The sequence below is a fragment of the Geotrypetes seraphini genome, chromosome 9 (assembly GCF_902459505.1).
Source record: "Geotrypetes seraphini chromosome 9, aGeoSer1.1, whole genome shotgun sequence".
NCBI classification, from domain to species: domain Eukaryota; kingdom Metazoa; phylum Chordata; class Amphibia; order Gymnophiona; family Dermophiidae; genus Geotrypetes; species Geotrypetes seraphini.
This window is the reverse complement of record NC_047092.1, coordinates 83,666,676-83,685,315: the sequence shown is the minus strand read 5'-3', so window position 1 is coordinate 83,685,315 and position 18,640 is coordinate 83,666,676. Positions and strand designations below refer to the sequence as shown.

The 18,640-nt window shown below is 40.2% G+C and overlaps 1 protein-coding gene across 1 annotated transcript in view; it reads right to left on the bottom strand.

The window, feature by feature from the left end:
- The window catches only part of DGKI (diacylglycerol kinase iota), a 1,086,779-nt gene that overhangs the window by 430,892 nt on the left and 637,247 nt on the right, over positions 1-18,640 (bottom strand). The window contains exon 17 of the mRNA XM_033957757.1: positions 18,088-18,143. Within this exon, the coding sequence (XP_033813648.1) occupies positions 18,088-18,143 (56 nt within the window). The remainder of the gene's footprint in view (positions 1-18,087; positions 18,144-18,640) is intronic.

Genomic DNA, 18,640 nt, shown 5'->3' with positions numbered 1-18,640 from the left:
CACCCTGCTCACCCCCTCACAACAGTGCAATAACCTCAAATGGTACAGCCCATACAATACATAACAAAAGTACGTAGGACCCACCAGTCATCCCAGGACAGAGACCTTCCCCACCCACCCAAGATCCACCTCCCTCCACCAAACTCACTATCTTCAAAATTCTCCTCCCCCCCAATCCCCTCCCCCACTATTGTCCCCAACAACACATCGGTACCTGAGAAGTGGTTTCTTATAGTTTATAGTTTATTTGGTTATATCCCCTCTTTAAGAAGGTGGGTTACAATACCACATTCACAGTAAACATTCCAAAACAGCCATAAGACACATACAATTTGACTAATAACAGATGCTCAGCATCCATACTTCATTGTGCAAAAAAGATGTCTCTTCAAAAGCCTCTTAAACACAATCACATCTTTTTGCTTTCCTATACAATGGAATGGCATTCAAGTTTCAAGTTTTATTTAAAATTTGATGTACACGCATTGTCAAATATTTCAAAGTGAATTACAATTCTAAAATGGGAAGAACAATACAATACATCGACAACTTTAGACAGACATACTTATCCAAACTGGTACAGGAGGGAAGAGGGGGAGAACTACAAAAACTATAGTGAAGAGAGAACATATAAGGTTAACACAACCAGGAAGGGAAAGAAGATTAAAAAAATAGAGAATACATAGAAAGGAAATCAGAAGATATATGCGGAAAAATGAAGTGGCTAGAACTAAGACCAGCTCTAGCGCGCGGGGCAATGTAGTGCGCGTTAAAGCCCTAGTGCACCTTAGTAAAAGGAGCCCTTGGTCTTTGAGTCTAAATTTCAAGAACGCAGCTGGACCAGCACAAGAAAAAGCTACCATTCTTGTGACTTTCAACCTTGCCTGCTTTAAAGTAGGAACAAATACTGTAGCTCTCCAGCTTGGACTGAATGTAAACTATGTAATGGTATATACTCAGATATAAAGTTGATTAAATATCTTGGCGCCATTTCATGAAGGCAAAGATAGATTAATAGCAGCAATTTATATCGTATCTTAAAATCAATCTTCAACCAGTAAAGTTCCTCATAAAATTCAGACTCATGGTCAAATTTCCCAATACCGAACAGAATGCGAATAATCGAGTTCTGTGTAACTTGTAACATCTGAATCACACTCTTGAGAACACCTAGCAGTACCAAGTTACAATAGTCCAAACTGGACAACACCACAGATTGTAGGACACACTTAAAATTAGCACCAGACAAATAAGACTTAGGGCTCCTTTTACTAAGCTGAGCTAGTGTTTTTAGCGCATGCAGGAAATTACCACGCGCTAATCTTCTAGAATTAACACCAGCTCAATGCTGGTGTTAAGGTCTTGTGCACGTAGCAATGCAGCGCACACTATTCCATGAGTTAAAGCCATAACGTGGCTTAGTAAAAGGAGCCCTTAGATTGCTCAGCAATCATAATTTAAACTAAATCTTCTTAACCATAGCATGAATGTGTGGTTGAAAGTATCTAAAATGACTCCCAGGTATTTAACCTCATCTGAGAGGTGGATAGTTCTTCCTAAAACTTGTACAGAATTAGGGATATTTATATTCGTGGTTCGTGACAGAAACATCACCTTTGTCTTAGAGGCATTTATTTATTAATAAATTTATTTATTTAATAAATGTCTTAGAGACATTTTTTTAATTCTTTATTAATTTTCAAAACTACAACAGTGCAATACAACCAATTCAACTCATAGTAATACAATAAAAGCACATTCATCTTTCTCATGCTCATAATCATCCATTCCCCCACCTACTCACACATCCACCAAACAATTATCATTCCGTATAACACAAACATATATTATCATAAATATCCTATCTATTCTGAATAATGATATCTTCACACCCATCCCAATTATAAATATTCAAAAATTAATTTATGACATAAAGAATTCCTCTCCCCCCCCTGCCCTGGATATGTACCATAGTAAAGAACAAACTGATTCACAGTCAACAAACAATTACAATGAGGTAACATAAGATGCCAATGGGCCCCATATTAATTTAAATATATTACCATGTCCTAAATTTTCAGCATTTATTCTTTCAAATCTATAACTAGAGCAAACACTTGCCCACCAGAATGAAAAATTTAAACGATCACATTTCTTCCAATTTCGGGTGATCATCTTGATTGCTATCCTAGTCATTATAAGAAAAAGACAACTTTTATATTGATCTATAAGGGGTTTGACATGTAATATTGCACCACAAATAACTGCCTCATACGTTAGAGGAATTGATGATTCCACATTGTTATTTATTCTACCCCATATTGATCTCCAGAAACTAAGTATCAAAGGACAATAGAACAACGGATAATCCATTGTCCCAATGTCTAAATGATAGTGCCAGCATCTACTAGATTTAGAATTATCTAACCCATCCCAGCCCATGTGCCTAAGGCCCCGCACACAGGAGGGACCTAAGGCTATTGAGCTGATTCCGGTTGGCCCAGGCACCTCAGGCCCCACCTGTGGGCGGGGTTTGAGGCGCCTGGACCAATCAAGCCCTAAGGCCTGCAATTTGTCGGATGGCATGCCTGTCGGACAGACGGGCTTGGGACCCGTCCGTCTGTCCAATGTATTTACAGGTACGGGGAGGGGGGGTTTTGGGGGTCGAGGGGTCAGCTGGGGGTCATGGGGTTGGCAGGTGGGGTGCCGATCATGGGTTCAAGGGGGCCGATCGTGGGCGGAGGGTGCGCCGAGGCAGGAGGGCCTGGGATCCCTCCTGTCCGGATCTTGGTGGGGGATAGGAAGAGGTCACCTGGGCAGGAGGGCTTGGGCTCCCTCCTGCTCAGATCGTAGTCGGCGGGTTGGGGGTCACCGAACCAGTAGGGCTTGGGCTCCCTCCTCCCCGGATCGTTGTCAGGGGGGGTTTCTATAACTGGTGTTGTTTTTGACAGACACTGGTTACAGAATCCAGCTTTTAGGTGAAGGACTGACTCCTCCTTCGCCTAAAAGCTCTTGTGTTGGGCGTTTGGGACTTAGGCTATTTTTGGTTGTTAGTGTAGACGGAGTGAGTGGTGGTCTGGGCGTTTAAACAGCTGAAAGTAGAGGCAGGCCATTATTTTTAAAAAACCTCCTTTTGGACGTTTTTTTTATAATGATCATTTTCCCTGCTTCTACTTTCAACGTTTAGGGCCTTAGGCCAAAAAAGGACTTTGACGTTTTTTATGATTATGCCCCTCTACACGTTTTACATAATAACAGGTATAAAATGTTAAACAAATATACATAATTCAATTATTACAGAACACTCCTTAAAAAATGATCAGTAAGCACCAAAAAGTTTTCAAATCCAGTTTGAATATAAAATTTCAACTCAAAAATGCATTCACAAACAGTTTTTAACATTTTCTTAAAATTCATTCTGTCAGTACAAAAATGCAAAATTCCTGGCAGAGTTTCCACACCTTTACACCCACTACTGATAACATGGTTGCACCAATCTTGATGTGGGAGATTAGCATTTTACCCTCTGAACATCATTTTATGCTGTTTTCTGATCTCAAACTTCTTTTAGGTTGATAATTGTTTTTTAAAAAACTTGAAAAACAGCATAAGCTTATTTTTATCCATCCATATTTTACCTCAAGGAGCACTGTTTCTAACCTCCCAGTAGATTTTATCAATGATTCTTCAATCAGGAAAAACAGTTGTATGTCGTCTGCATCCAACCTGTATGAGATATCCAAATGATGTAGTAATACACACAATGGATGGATGTAAATATTGAATAATGTCAATGAAAGGGCTGACCTCTGAGAAGCACCAGTTTTTATTTCCCTTTGACCTGACAATTTGCCATTAACATAAACTTCCTGTTTCCTACCATGGAAGAACAAACTGAACCATGCATGTACTGTTCCCCCCAGACCAATGTCACTGAGTCGTTCCAATAGTATCACATGATCCAGGGTATCAAAGGTGGCCAATATGTCCAGAAAAACCAATAGATATTCCTCCTCTTTCTCAAACCCACATCTCATTTCATCCAGAACTGAGACTAGCAAAGTTTCAGTGCTGTGATATTTATGAATCACATATTGATGGTTATCTAATATCCCATTCTATTCCATATATTTTTCTAATTGAAGACTACTTTTTCTATGATTTTTGATAGTACTGGCAAAGCTGGATGAGAATTTAAAATCATCTCTACGTCTATCTTTCTACCCTTGATAATGGAACGAATTGTAGCCATTTTTAATCTATCTGGAACCATTCCATTCTGCAGGATGATGTTAATAATCTTCACTAGCACTTAACAAATCTCCCTTCCAGACACTGAAGAATCACTGGCGAGCACAAATCTCCAGTCGCAGCTGTCAGCTTACAAGTCCGAAGTACACTATTCACTATACCGTCCGTCACAGGTTCAAAACAAGTCCACTTTATATCCATACTCCCCAGAGCACTAATACTAACAGCTGCCATTGGGATTGCATTCACAATAGAATCTACCTTATTCCCAGGACACCCTAAAACTAAACAAGGAGCCCCCTCCCCCTGCCCTAACCCCAAACCCCCAAGGGACAGAGAGATATGCATCTCACTAACAAAGGCTAAAGGCTAGACTGCGGATTTAGGAGACAAGAAATCCAAGTAAAGACCCTTTACCAGTTGGAACCACTTCCAACAATGAAAGGTAGAATTGTACCCTCAAATCTCCCACAGGAACAAAGAATGCAACTTATTCCTCCACTCCCAAAATGTGGGAGGCTCGGAAGAGACCCAATGCTATATTGGCCCACCAAAAGAGCTTTGTACAAAAAATGTTTCCTTTCTCTTCCCAAGTGAGCTAAGGAAAGGGACCCATCCAGCAAAAATAACTGAGGTTGAACCCCAAGAGGCCAATGCAGTATGGTAGATAAGAAGACACCCACCCTTCCCTGAAAATGTCTAATAGGAGGTCCCTTCCCGATGACAGTATGAGACAAGACAGGCTGGGTTTGGCAGTAGAGAGAGGAGAGGACATGTCAGTTGCCGACAATCCCAGCGGAGTGGAATCCACCAAGGGGGAGGCGGCGCTCAACCGTCATTACCCTTCGAGTGCTGCAACGGATGGCACGGCATTTGTGATGTTTTTATCGGGCATTGTTGGGGCAGGTCGTGTCGGTGAGGATTGCCGAGTTGGAGCTGAAGTATGCGGGCAAGGAGATGCCTCCGGCGCAATCGCTCACCCAGCCCCTCCATCCCATCATCGCCGTCACCCCTGTCACCGAGAAGCCGGCAGCCAACCCGGCGCTCGCCTGCCGCTAGAGGCACCCAGCCCTGATGCCAGCCTGGTTCTGCTGAGCAGCATCGACTCAGAGAAGACGCTGCAGCCGCTAGCTTCGGCCATGATGAGGAGCGACCCCCACGACCACCACGAGGGGGAGGCCATGGTTGGCGCTGCAAACGGTCAGAAAGACGCGAGCGGTGCCTGTCCTGAAAGGAGACAGATTCAGCAAATTTGACATGCAGGAGGAGAGAGTGAATGTCTTAGATGAGTTGATGACCGGAGACACTGGATTTGGGGCTTCCGGTTTGCTGACAAGGATCGGATAACATCTGGAGAAGTTTCGCAGCCAAAGCAGTGAAGTCATTTCAAGCTGGACTTCAGTCTTGACTGTTTGTTTTTATTTTTTCACTTTCTTTTTTAGTTTATGATATTTTATTTTTAAATCTCATTCATTGTTTTGCCACTTGGTTTTTGTTTCCTACTTTATTATTTAAATTTCATTTAAATTTCCCAAGAATTCTATAGTTTCAACGGTTCTCCCTTCTGCTTCTATTTCCTATCTCCCCTCTTTTTTCAACCTTTCAAAGTCCTTTAGACCATTGTAGTCTTATTAGAATGTTTATTTTCTTATTTTTTCTCATCTATCTCTATTTTATTTTTTCGTTACTCTACTAATTGTCATTTTTCTAGGTACTTTAGTTAGATTGTGAGCCTTCGGGACAGTAAGGGCAGTACCTATTTTACTTATAATTTTAATAGGCAGTACCTATTTTACTTATAATTTTAATGCACCCTATTGTCTATTTTTTCTGTAAACCGCTTAGAATCCTAACGGAGTTTAGCGGTATATAAGAAATAAATTACATTACATTACATTACATCCAAAAGGAATGAAAAAAGTTATTATGTCCCTGGGAACATTTAACACAATTCACTGTAGAAATATGACACACTCTATAAAGTTGGGACTGTGTAATATAAGTTCTGTGTATTATTCTATACTGACATTCCTGAAAACAAGCCCCAGAAATCAAAAGAAGGATCCCTTTTAAGCTATCCTTAACATCCCAGGAATCCAAAACCATCCCAAGGTCTGTCTCCCAATGAGCTCTTAGTTCCCCATAATCCCTGGGAAGCAGCAAAGTACAGAGCAACTTGTGTGCTTCAGAAACTGAGATATGTTGTGCTTGAAAAGTTTGAAAAAAATAAGCATGCCTTCCAAGGCCCGATTTTAAACCAAACTGATGCAGGGATAGAATGTAATGCTTAAGTTGACAATATGCAAATCTATCTCCCCATCTTGGCACAGTGCGCTCCTGAATAATAGTGAGGGGGTATCAAGACATTGTCTGGGCCCAAAATATCTGCCAAGATAGTACTGCCATATTGTCTCGACTTGGTGGGAACTCCTTATTCCCCCAATATAGGAAGCGATCCAACACTATGGGCTCCTTTTACTAAGCTGCGATAGCGTTTTTAGCACATGCAGAATTTTAGCGCATGCTAAACCCACGCTACGCAGCTAGAACTAACGCCAGCTCAATGCTAGCATTAGAGTCTAGCATGCACGGCAATTTAGTACATGCTAAGCACGTGCTAAAACTGCTATTGCAGCTTAGTAAAAGGAGACCTATAGGATTAATGCTCCATAGATTTAACAACACTCGCCAACCGACACGCAGCGGGCCCAAAATCAAAATACCTCAAAATTTAGAGAGAACTTGCCTAGAAACTGCATGCAACATGTAACAAGGTTCCAAAGGTGCGAATAGAGCCCTTTCATGCTCATACCAACCATATAGTGATGTCCCCAGCAACCAATCATGCAGGTGGCTTAGGAGGTAAGCTAAGTTGTACAATCTAAGATCTGGAAGGCCTAGACCAGTGGTCTGAAACTCAAACCCTTTGCAGGGTCACATTTTGGATTTGTAGGTACTTGGAGGGTCACAGAAAAAATAGTTAAAGTCTTATTAAAGAAATAACAATTTTGCATGAGGTAAAACTCTTTATAGTTTATAAATCTTTCCTTTTGGCTAAGTCTTAATAAAGAGACATATGATCAAGAAACTGTTTTATTTTACTTTTGTGATTATGATAAACATACCGAGGACCTCAAGATAGTACCTGGCAGGCCGCATGTGGCCCCTGGGCCACGAGTTTGAGACCACTGACCTAGACCTCCTTCTGCCCAACTGCCATAAAACAAAAGAGATTTTATTCTTGGTTTCTTCTGCCAGCAGAAAGAGAAAATCAGTCGTTTAAAGTGTATAGAATCCCTCCTTTGTCTAAGATTTGCATAACATATAAACCCCTAGGAAAAAGAGTCATTAAGATTAAGCAAATTCTCCACAGTAGGGATAGAGGTAAAGAAGACCAACTCTGTAACCACCGCTTGGAGGAGAGCATCAACTGAGAAATATTAAGTGCATATATGTGCGACACCCAGGGAGAAAGAAGGATCCCCAAATACCTAAATGATCCTTCAGCCTCGTGTAAAGGAAAGGTGTCCCTCCACCAAGAGTGATCTGTAGTAGCTGTGGCCAAGGCTTCTGATTTCTACCAATTCAGTTTATAATCAGACAGAAAAGTCCTTATATTTTACAAAACTCTCCATCAAGACCGCAAAGATCTGACTGGGTTAGTAATATGGACCAAGAAGTCATCAGCAAAGGCCAATATCTTAAATATTTCCCCTCCCAAGGAAACACCTTCAATCTCGGATTCGCATGCAGCTCCTGAAGCAGTGGGTCCAGAGACAACACAAATAAAAGGGAGGACAGCGGGCAACCTTGTCTCGTGCCACGTGCTATGAAAAATTCATGGGAAACACACCCATTCACCAACAATTGTGCCTGGGGACAAGCATATAACATTTTCACTGTGGATAAAAACCACCCATATTTCGTTAGCACCACTTACATAAATTCCCACTGGACCCAGTCAAAAACCTTCTCCTTGTCAAAGCTTATCAATAGAGAAGGCAACACAGTCCGCTTCACCACCTCCAAGGAAGCCATTATAGTTTTAACATTTTTCACAGCATGTTGCCCCTTGACAAAACCCACCTGGGAAGAATATAACAGAGCAGACAACACCTGAGACAAGCGATTAGCGTCAATTTTCCCTGAGTCAGCAAAGAAATAGGCCGATATGAACCAGCCTCAAATAGATCCTTATTAGGTTTCAACAAAAGTATAATCTGGGCCAAATTCAAAGAAGGGGGCAGTTTACCCTGCTGGATCACAGCATTAAAAAAAAGAGTCAACAATGGTACAATCTCTCCCTGAAGCAATTTATACAGCTCAGCTCTGAAGCCGTACAAGCCTGGAGCCTTTCCCAGTGAGCTGAGATATCGCCCAACTTACTTCATCCTCGGAAATAGCCACATTCAACATCAAGCGCTCTGCCTAAGTGACCTGGGGCAATTCAAGACTAGCCAAATAAACTGACCCCTCTAACCCCCTTCCCCAAGAAGGACCTGAATATAGGTTTGCATAATAAGAACAAAAAACATCACAAATTTGTGAATCCACACTAGTCTCCTTCCCACCCCGAGTACGCAGCCATGCAATCTTATGCCGCCCCTCCCAAGTATGCAATAAATGAGCCGTAGTAGCTCCCCCTTGTTGCCATACTTATATAAATGATAACAATAACACAGATGAGATTTAAAGGCCTGGTGACGCAAAAGCTTTCTGCCTGGTTGCCACCAAAGTAGAAAAGTTCTGAAAACAAAGGATCTTAATATTCTGATTCTCCAACACTCTGCCTCACCACAGTTCTTGCAAAATTGCCTGTTTATGCACATAATTAAACACATGGACAATCACTACTCGGGGCCGGGCAGAACCTTCTTTGAGAGGGCCCAGTCTATGTGTACGTTCAAGTTTCACAGGGCCCAAAGTGAAGTCAAGCTGCATCAATTTATCAAACATAGCCTCCACAAGCCCCAAAAGCTCAGTTTCTTTTATTGACTCCGAAATACCAATCAAATGCAGATTGTTATGCCTGGACCTATTTTCCAGGTCATCCAACTTCTGCTCCAGGAAAGAGACCCGCTGCTGTAAACATTTTTGGATCTGCACTGTAGACTCCACAGAAGTTTCTAGGCCTTCTGTACGCTGAAGGTGGGCATCCATCTTTAAGCCCATTGAGTCTAAACACTTGTGGGCCGTCTCAATTTTATCCTCTATTTGCTGGAGGTATTGTCTAGTGTCTCTTCCACTACTGCATGAATCTCCGCCACAATCTTTAATGTCCACACTGAGCTGATGGAAGAGAAGAAACAGGTACCAGGAAAACAGGTAGGATCGTTCAGGATGCAAATTCAGATGCCTTGAAATGCTCTGCGATGACCCGATATGTACAAATATGGGCTGTAGAAAAGGCAAAAGAAGAAGCCGAGCAGATTAGCCTCCACGCCTGCTCATGGCATCACATGACTCTCTCATTTTGGATGTTTTTAATTTAGACTTTTTTTCAATATGGCAAAAAAATTTTACCATTTTCGGAAAAAAAAAAAAGAAAAGATATTTATCTTGCGGGTTTGAAAATGAACATTTACTCCACCTGATTTTTGGATGTTTTTCTCAAAACATGCAAATACGGGCTTAAATGTCCTATTAAAAATGTTCCTCTTTGTCACAGAGATACTAGCAACAGCAGCAGTCTTTCTAAACACCTAAGTGTCACAAGTAGATCAATCCCTCTGGACAAATTTCTCTGAACAGGATAAAATTTGATATAATAGTGTAACTCCTTTGCTTAGGACTCTCCATTAGCTGCCAGCAGGGCTGGATTAATAAATAGGCCTAGTAGGCATGTGCCTAGGGCCCAAAATAGTCAGGGGGACCCGCTGAAGGATGATGTACCAATATGCCAATTTTTTTTTTCAGACGGCAATGGGCCCCCACCTGATGACAACGACGATGATGACAACACTGGCCGCCCCTCGATGGACAGCAACATGGCCTTCCGCCGGCATCAAAGGCAATGCAGCCAATGCAGCTTCAAAAAGATCCCGCAATGAATGTGTCTGCCAATCCATTCTCCTCCTACCTCACTTACTTCTTACGGCAGACACAGTCATCGCAGGATCTTCATGGAGCTGAGCCGGCCGTGTGCCATTGTTGCACCTTGTTCATCTTCTGAAGCTCCCCGGTTCAAATCCCACCCTCACTTTCATTCATTTTAACAGCATCCTAACAGCTCTCATAAGTGGTAGACTTTGCTGTTTTTCATCAGCAATCTGCAGTTTGCAGGCACAGGTGCATCAGATACATTCATCTTCTCTCTGCTACAAGCCATTGTGGTAGGAATGGATTTCCTTCTATGTAATATCCGCACAGGGCAACAGGTAGAAGAGTTTATTAAAACTTCAGAGAGCTTAGACAGGTATTGAAGGAAGGTACATGTTTTTGAAATGTACCCTAGAGACATTCCTGTTGGTATATTCAGCTTGGCTGGTTGTGGTTTCATGCTTCAGGAATGTGTGTTGGGGTGGGGGAGGGGGGTTAGGATGAGAGAGAACAGGCTGCTTTAGACATCTGAGAATTGCTGCAGATCATTTTAAAAATCAATTTAAATATGTTTAAGCAAAGGAATGGCCAAAGAGTTTGAAGGTTTTCTGGTAGAAAAATGAATATCAAATATTTGCTAACCACACTCAAGACTTGAACCCTTGACGTATGGAAGATAAAAGCAGCGCCTTAAGGCATAGACCTATAGAGAGAACTTCGTTTAGAATTTGGTAACAGAGCTTCTACAGACTAAGCAGATGACAAAAGCCTTCTAGTAAAAGCTTTGAGAAGGAAAGGATTTGATTAAAAGTCAGTACAGGTGTGTTTGCTCAAACCACACCTAAAGCATACCCAATCAGATTTGAAAGTTTTCTGGTGGAAAGTCCAAACGATGCCTATGATGTCAGACGCTACTTAGGCATGCTTAATATAAGAAGGTCCATCAGAGCAGTGTTTTCTCTTTTAGGACTCTTATTCTGTGCTAATGCTTATTTCTGAGACTACTTTTCTTGATTATCTTTTTACCTTTTCATTCCTATATCTGCCACAACTCTCTCCATTTCACAGGACCATTAGCAGCTATAGTAATTTGCAATTTTGATGTTTGTCTAACTTTTTTCATCTTTCCAGGAACTCCTTGCTAGCAGCTAAGATAACAAATCTAGGTGAGAATGATATATTGTTAGCTTCTTAGGTGTCTTTATTAGATAAAAGCTCAGGCAGAACTGACTTCTTCTTTGGGAGTCCCATTCTGTGTTATTGCTTAAGGTGATTCTCCATTAACTTTTTCTCCCCCTGATATCTGCAATAACTTTCTCCATTCCACAGGGTCATTAGCAGGTCTGAGAATTAGTGATGATAAAAATTGGTTCCAGGAGTCTCGGCTGAAAAAACACCATGCTGTTTGAAACTTTGGTGCCAGCAAAATGGATATGCAAGTTACATGAATATGTGGAACCTATGATGTTGGGAAGATGGAAGCAGTGCTTTTCCTCATAGAGCTAAAGGTAAATCTTTTTAGAGTCATAATTGATAGGCATCCTTATTATAAAAAAGGAACAGTGTTTTTTTGCCTCTGTTCATTCTAGCTGTTATTCTGAAACTGTGGTGTGACATATTCTCCCAAGACTTCTGTTTATTTTTGCCACAGATGTCTGTCTTAACTTTTCCCCCCTTTATCTCCTGATTTCAGGCTCCCAGAGTGGCTGACTCCCCTTGTGTTTTCCAGAGACCAGAGCAGGTCTGTTCAAACTGGGTTCAGCACAACAGCTTTCACCTGGCCAAAGCTCAAATCCCAAAACTGAAAAAATAGGTGAAAATGATGTACTGCAACCTTTTTTTGCCCTTGTGATGAATTATCTACATTTTCACAAAATTAACATGTTTCACACTTTTTTTCCTTCAGAAGGGTGTAGTTATAGAAGATTTTCTGGGAAAACAGTCAATTGGTGAGCTTTTTTAAAAAGGTGCGCTAAATCCACGCATGCGCTGACTACTAATGCATGCATAGGATAACATGCACACGTTAAGTTTTACCGTGCACTGAAGCGGCACCGTTTAGGTGCCGTTAGCGTGTACTAAAAGTTAATGCTTGCATGTTATCCTATGCATGCATTAGTAGTTAGCACATGCGTGGATTTAGTGCACCTTTATAAAAGACAGCCTAAAACTCACCAATCAACTCTTAATTTGTCTCAATCCATCTTTCTTTTTCTTCAGCCTGCCTTCTCCTACCAGGAACAGATTCTGGGACCTTAACAATTCTACCACAGTAACAACTGGGATCAACGAGTGCCTTACTCTGCATACCTGTCATCCATCTCATCAAACTGCAGTTGCCTGATATTACACTTGCATGCTGCTTTCCTGGACTGTGCAATAAAAATTTTATATCATTTTCCACCTTGTGCTTATTTACATTGAGTAGTAGCCGGACATTAGTGTTTCCTTAATAAGCACCACTTCAGCTATTTGGTCACATTGACCTTTGTCTTAGCTAGTGTTCCATGAGGCCCAGGCTGCAAAGGGGGGGTGGAGGCAGCAAACAGGCAAACAGCCTCACAGCCTGCAACCAGCATAATATTTGAGAACAGGAGATTAGTTGAGAGGTGGAGAGAATGAACCAGGTGCCTTAACTTGGTGGCTTCTTTCAGTCAAGGGAGATGTTTTCTACTCTGACAGCTTGAGATATGCTGAACTGCAGCCGATTCGGCATGCTTCGGGTGCTCCTTTATGGAGCCGCAAGCATGCCGATACTACTGCCCAAATGACGCCTAAATCGAACAGTATAATCCAATTAGAATTGCTATGATTTTATGGCTGATTCTGTAGCACAGTGGTTAGAATGAAGGTTGGGGTATGAGCATGGTCTGGGTTCGACTCCCTCATGTCCTTCAGCTGACAAAATATTCATTTTAATAAAAATGACAAGCTACAGACCAATCACATCTAATTTTCATCTCAAACAGCACAACATTAGCAATACTAGAAACAATCTATTCCAAAAGTTGAGCTTGCATTTGATACACAACAGCAGTATTTGAATCCATGTTACATTTATTGAACCCAACTTGAGATTCTGGCTTTTGGGACAATGAAAGCAGTGCTTTAAGCCATTGAGCTACCAGCCTTTTGTCTCAGCTAACTGTGAGATGATAACTAAGCAGATTTTACCTTATCAGATCACTAAGATATGATATGACAGGGGAGTCAAAGAAACTGGAGTAGAAGGTGGTGTAGCTCAATGAGTAAAAGCACTGTACTGATCTTCCAGAGGTTGTGAATTCAACTCCTGGCCTGTCTTTTACTTGTGGCATTCTACTTTGCAGGTGCACTTTGATGATGTCACAATGAGGTCATCATTGTGCAGTTGCATACCTATATTTGCAATGAACTAGAAGCCACATTCAGGTCTGTTCTGTGTTTTATTCTGTTTTTAAGCTTAGCCAATTGAAGTTATGGGCTTTCTGTTTGCTTTGAAGAATGAGCTGATTGTAGCAATGTTTCATGAGAAAGAGAGTGTTATTTAGAGCAAGGAATCGCTTCTAAAAACCTCTATTAAATAACATCTGTGGGATGCCCAGAGAAAGCTGATTGGATGTCCTAAATAGCATGTATCGTGCTAAAGCCTTTCTGGAGCTTAAACCATGACTATCTGAAGCCTATACGATGCTCAAAGCCCTATGCTTTACACTTCTTATAGGAGCTCATGATACCATTGCTATACAGGTTTCTGTGTAGCATAGGAGTGAAGCTTCCCCCCCTTCCATGCTGATGTTTGCAGTTCAACTCCCACTAGTACCTCTCAGTTAAACAGTAACCTTATACTTCTCCTTTTAAACGTGGTATACTGTGTTTTTATTATCCTTTTAATGGTGGTATACTTTGGTTTTATGTTAAAGCTTACAGTCCTGAAATAATAACAAATCAGTAAAAAAACATTTTTATATATAACATCATAGGGATGTCTATCTGACGTCTAAATGAGGAAAAAGTGGATTTTTGAAAATTAATATCGGACATCTATCTGACACCTAAGTAACGCTATTTGACACTTGCGCCACAAGGATGTCTAAAGCACACCTAAAACTAGACGTAGTTTATAGAATCAGGGCCTTTATGCCCAAATACCTTTTTTTAAAAAAATTGCTATATCATCTAACAAATCCACTGTTAGGTCTAATTAAATTAATAAGTTGCAATAGCCTCCCTTTTTTTATCCAAGACTAGTAGTGTCTACTAAGAGGCTTTTTACTTTTGCAGTTGCCCCTATGTAGACTTCTTTATCTGTTGAAATTTAGGCAGAAACTAATTATTTAAGTTTTCATAAATTACTTAAATCATGGCTATTTTACTTAACATTTTTTAAACCCTGTATTTTTGTTGCCCTATTTAGTTTTTCGCAGTTTGGAGTTGCTTTAATGTTTAAATTACAAAAAGAAATAAGAAAAACATTTTTAAACTAACTCACTCAAGTCCTCAACTTATGATTCCAATGTTACACAAAGGCGAAGAAATAAAGGGGAAAATACAATATAGCAAGATAAGCTACAGATAGTGCTGAGGTAGGAGCAGCTTCATTAACTATTGAGCACTTGATTTTCCTTCATCCAGTCGGGAAATAAATAATGCATTAAAATTACATCATCCATCAGGCTGCCAGGTGGTATAAATTAATATCTGATTTCTTGAATAAAAAACCAAAAACTGGTCTTCGTGACATTTGGAGTATTGAGATAAAGCAGTATATTTTTACATCTTGTATTTGGACTTGCAGGATGAGATGTACAGCATCAACATCTATGAGACAAACTTGGTTTTTTTGTTACATAGATCTTTTTGGACTCCGGTTAGGTTACACAGGTTAGACAAGTTCTAAATCTAATAGATGCTGGCACTGTCATTTAGACATTGGGACACTGGATCATCTGTTGTTCTATTGTCCTTTGATACTTAACTTTTGGAGGTCAATATGGGGGTAAGATTAACAACATATTGGAATCATCAATTCCACTGACGTATGAGGCGGTCATATGTGGAACATTATTGCATGTCAAGCCCCCTATGGATTGATATAAATGCCGTCTTTTCCTTATCATAACCGGGATAGCCATGCAGATAATAACCCGAAATTGGAAGAATTACAATCGTCTAAATTTTCCTTTCTGGTGGGAAAATCTGTGCTCCAGCTATAGATATGAAAGAATGAATGCCAATAGTTTGGGGCACAGTAATTTATTTAAATTGGTTGGGGGTCCATTGACATCTTACATTTCTTTACTATAGTAGTTCTTTGATTAGGAGTCAGTTTTTGTTTGTCTTCATACACATCCATGGAAGGGGGGGATTATTTCTGTCTTAACTTTGTTCTTTGAGTATTTACACTTGAGGAGGATGGGAGGATATTATTAATTAGAATAGGGTAAGGTTTTTGTGATAATCTATGTTTTTGTGTTTTATTGAATAATCATTGAGGGGGAATGGTTGGTTATGTATACTTATAAGTTGAATGTGCTTTTATTGTATTATTATATGTTACATTTTTATATATTGCACTATTGAAGTTTAGAAAATCAATAAAGAACTTAAAAAAAATAACTGCTGCCTTTGTGCCCTCTTTCTTCTTAAAGTATGTTGGACCATTTCTTTCTCCCTAGCTTGCTATTCTACATTCTTTCACTCTAGGGCAGGGGTGTCCAACCTGTGGCCCGAGGGCCGCATGCGTCCCCCGTTAAATATTTTGTGCGGCCCCGATCGAGGGCGATGTAGTGTTTTCCTCTGCTGCCCCCAGGTGTTTACTGTCTTGCTGGCTCCCTTCTCTGTCTTGCTGCAGCATTTGTGTGGCCCCAGAAAATTTTTTTCGGCCAATGCAGCCCAGGAAGGCCAAAAGGTTGGATACCCCTGCTCTAGGGCACTGTTGTTCAATGTCAATCCTTGATGGATGCAACCCAGTCAGTTTTTCAGGATTTCCTCAATGAATATACATGAGATTTATTTGAATACAATGGAGACAGTGTGTGCAAATGGATTCATTGGGGAAATCTTGAAAACTTGACTGGGTTGCAGCCCTCGGGGATCAACATTGATTACTACCACTCTAGGGAGAAAAATCACTTGCTTGGGTATATTTGTATAGAGTCAGGTTTAGAGACTGTGACTTTTCTGTGCATGTGAAAATGTGAGATGTGCATAAATTACCCCCTCCTTTACAAAGCCGCACTAACATTTTTAGCGCCGGCAGTGGTTGTAATAGTTCCGATGCTTATAGGAATTTTATGAGTGTCGGAGCTGTTACTGTGGCAGCCGGCGCTATAAACACCACCTCAACTCCCTGGTAAAAAAATGCTTTTTCAGCCTACACATGCTGAGGAAAGTAAGATCCTGTTTCCATCAAAAGCATTTTGCCGTTCTCGTCCAATCCATCATCCTCTCCAGACTGGATTATTGCAATTCTATATTCATAAGCCTAACGAAGAAAAACCTTCACAGACTCCAACGGATTCAGAATGCCGCGGCTAAACTTATCTTTGCAAAAAGCAAATTTGATCACGTCTCACCGCTCCTGTCCAAGCTTCACTGGCTTCCGATAATTTCCAGAGTCCACTTCAAATGCATCTGCCTAACTTTCAAGATCCTCCATGGCATCTTTCCTCCATTTATTCCATTCTCTTGGAACTCCTCAAATCTTAATACCACCAGAACTACCCAAAAATTGAAACTATCCTTCCCTTCATCAAAAGGCATTTCCCACCCAGGAAAGCTGGGGACTTCCCTCCCCTTCAGACTCACCGAGCTCTGGAACAACCTCACCTCCCCTCTTCGGAACCTGAGCTCTCTCTAACTTTTCCGTAAACATCTGAAAACCTGGCTTTTCTCAAAAATGTAACACTCCCTCCTCCTTCGATATCCTAGTCCTTTGATATCTTAGTCCTCTAAACTCTCTTCTTTCCTCCTTCCTCATCCTTTCCTTGGAGTTCCTTTTCCATCTCAATTTCTGTAAATCGTGCTGAACTCTACGACTGTGGAGATGGTGCGGTATACAAACCTAAGGTTTAGTTTAGTTTAGTTTAGTTTAAAGGAGGGGGGTTAATGATGATCTGAAAAAAATCATCAAAATTATTTTTACCTATATCTACAGAGATAGAGGTAACATTCCACAGTAAACACTTGTGTCGTTTTAATATCAATGTGCCCCTGAGTTTCCATTGTTAGCTGACTCCTCTCTGTCTTCATCTGGATTTAATGTGCACACCAACTCCAGTATGAAATGTGTTATGACAATGGATCATTTATTAGCAGCCATTTTCTGTGTAATAAAGATAGCAAGAGTAATAACATCTGCATTATTGATCCAATTTGCCCTAACAAATGCATTATAGCTTACATTAAGTCCTTTAAACTGTGAATAGGATTATGCATAAAAAACAGCAAACTCATAAAAAGGTCCTCTTGATTTGTATTATATTTTAATTGTTCATTTTTCATTGTCTGTGCCTTGTAATTTTTCTATACTGCTTTGAGCAATCTTTTTGATTGAGAATGCAGCATAAAAATATTAATGGATTCATTAAAAATTATTCTGTTAAATACATTTCTTGATTCACTTCCACAGGTTCAAACAGAATGAACTTTCTATATTTCATTTTATTTGGGTCTAAGGAAAGGAATGTTCACGCTAAAAAGCTAGTCAAGAAATATATTTAATCCAATGAAAAGGTATTACTTTTATTTTCATGCATTCAAGTTAACTAAAATGGAAACAGTACTACTTTATCCAGAAAGTAATGGGAAACTCACCCCTGCATAGAACATTTTATTCCGAAAACGGCTGTTAAACTTCTCAGGGTTGGCTTCTGCAGTAAAAAGAAAGTTAACTTATAACAAGGTGCCCAACAGTAGTAGCTTCTGGCATCAAAGTGACTAAAGCCTTTCATTGATTTTTTTCAAGTTACTAAAGCTCTATAAATCTGAATTTTTCATGTATAGCCATGATAATTTTCATTAAGATCTCATTTTAGAGCTGTGGCGTACAGCATATTTTACTATTCAGCTGAATATAAATAATGAAAAATATTATTCAGCCAAATTCAAATACCAAATAAAAATAATTAGCATTTAGCTTTAACATAACAAATAATCCCCCCCTTTTACAAAGCTGTGTTAGGCTTTTTTATCGCCAGCTGCAGGAATTCTATGAGCATCAGAGCTAATATTGCCATGGCCAGCGATAAAAAAAGTATAACACAGCTTTGCAAAAGGAGGGAATAAAAGAAGCAATGTGAAAATCAAGTGTTTATTTTAGTAGGATTTAACATAGTAGATCCCCAAATTATTCATATTCATATTTAAA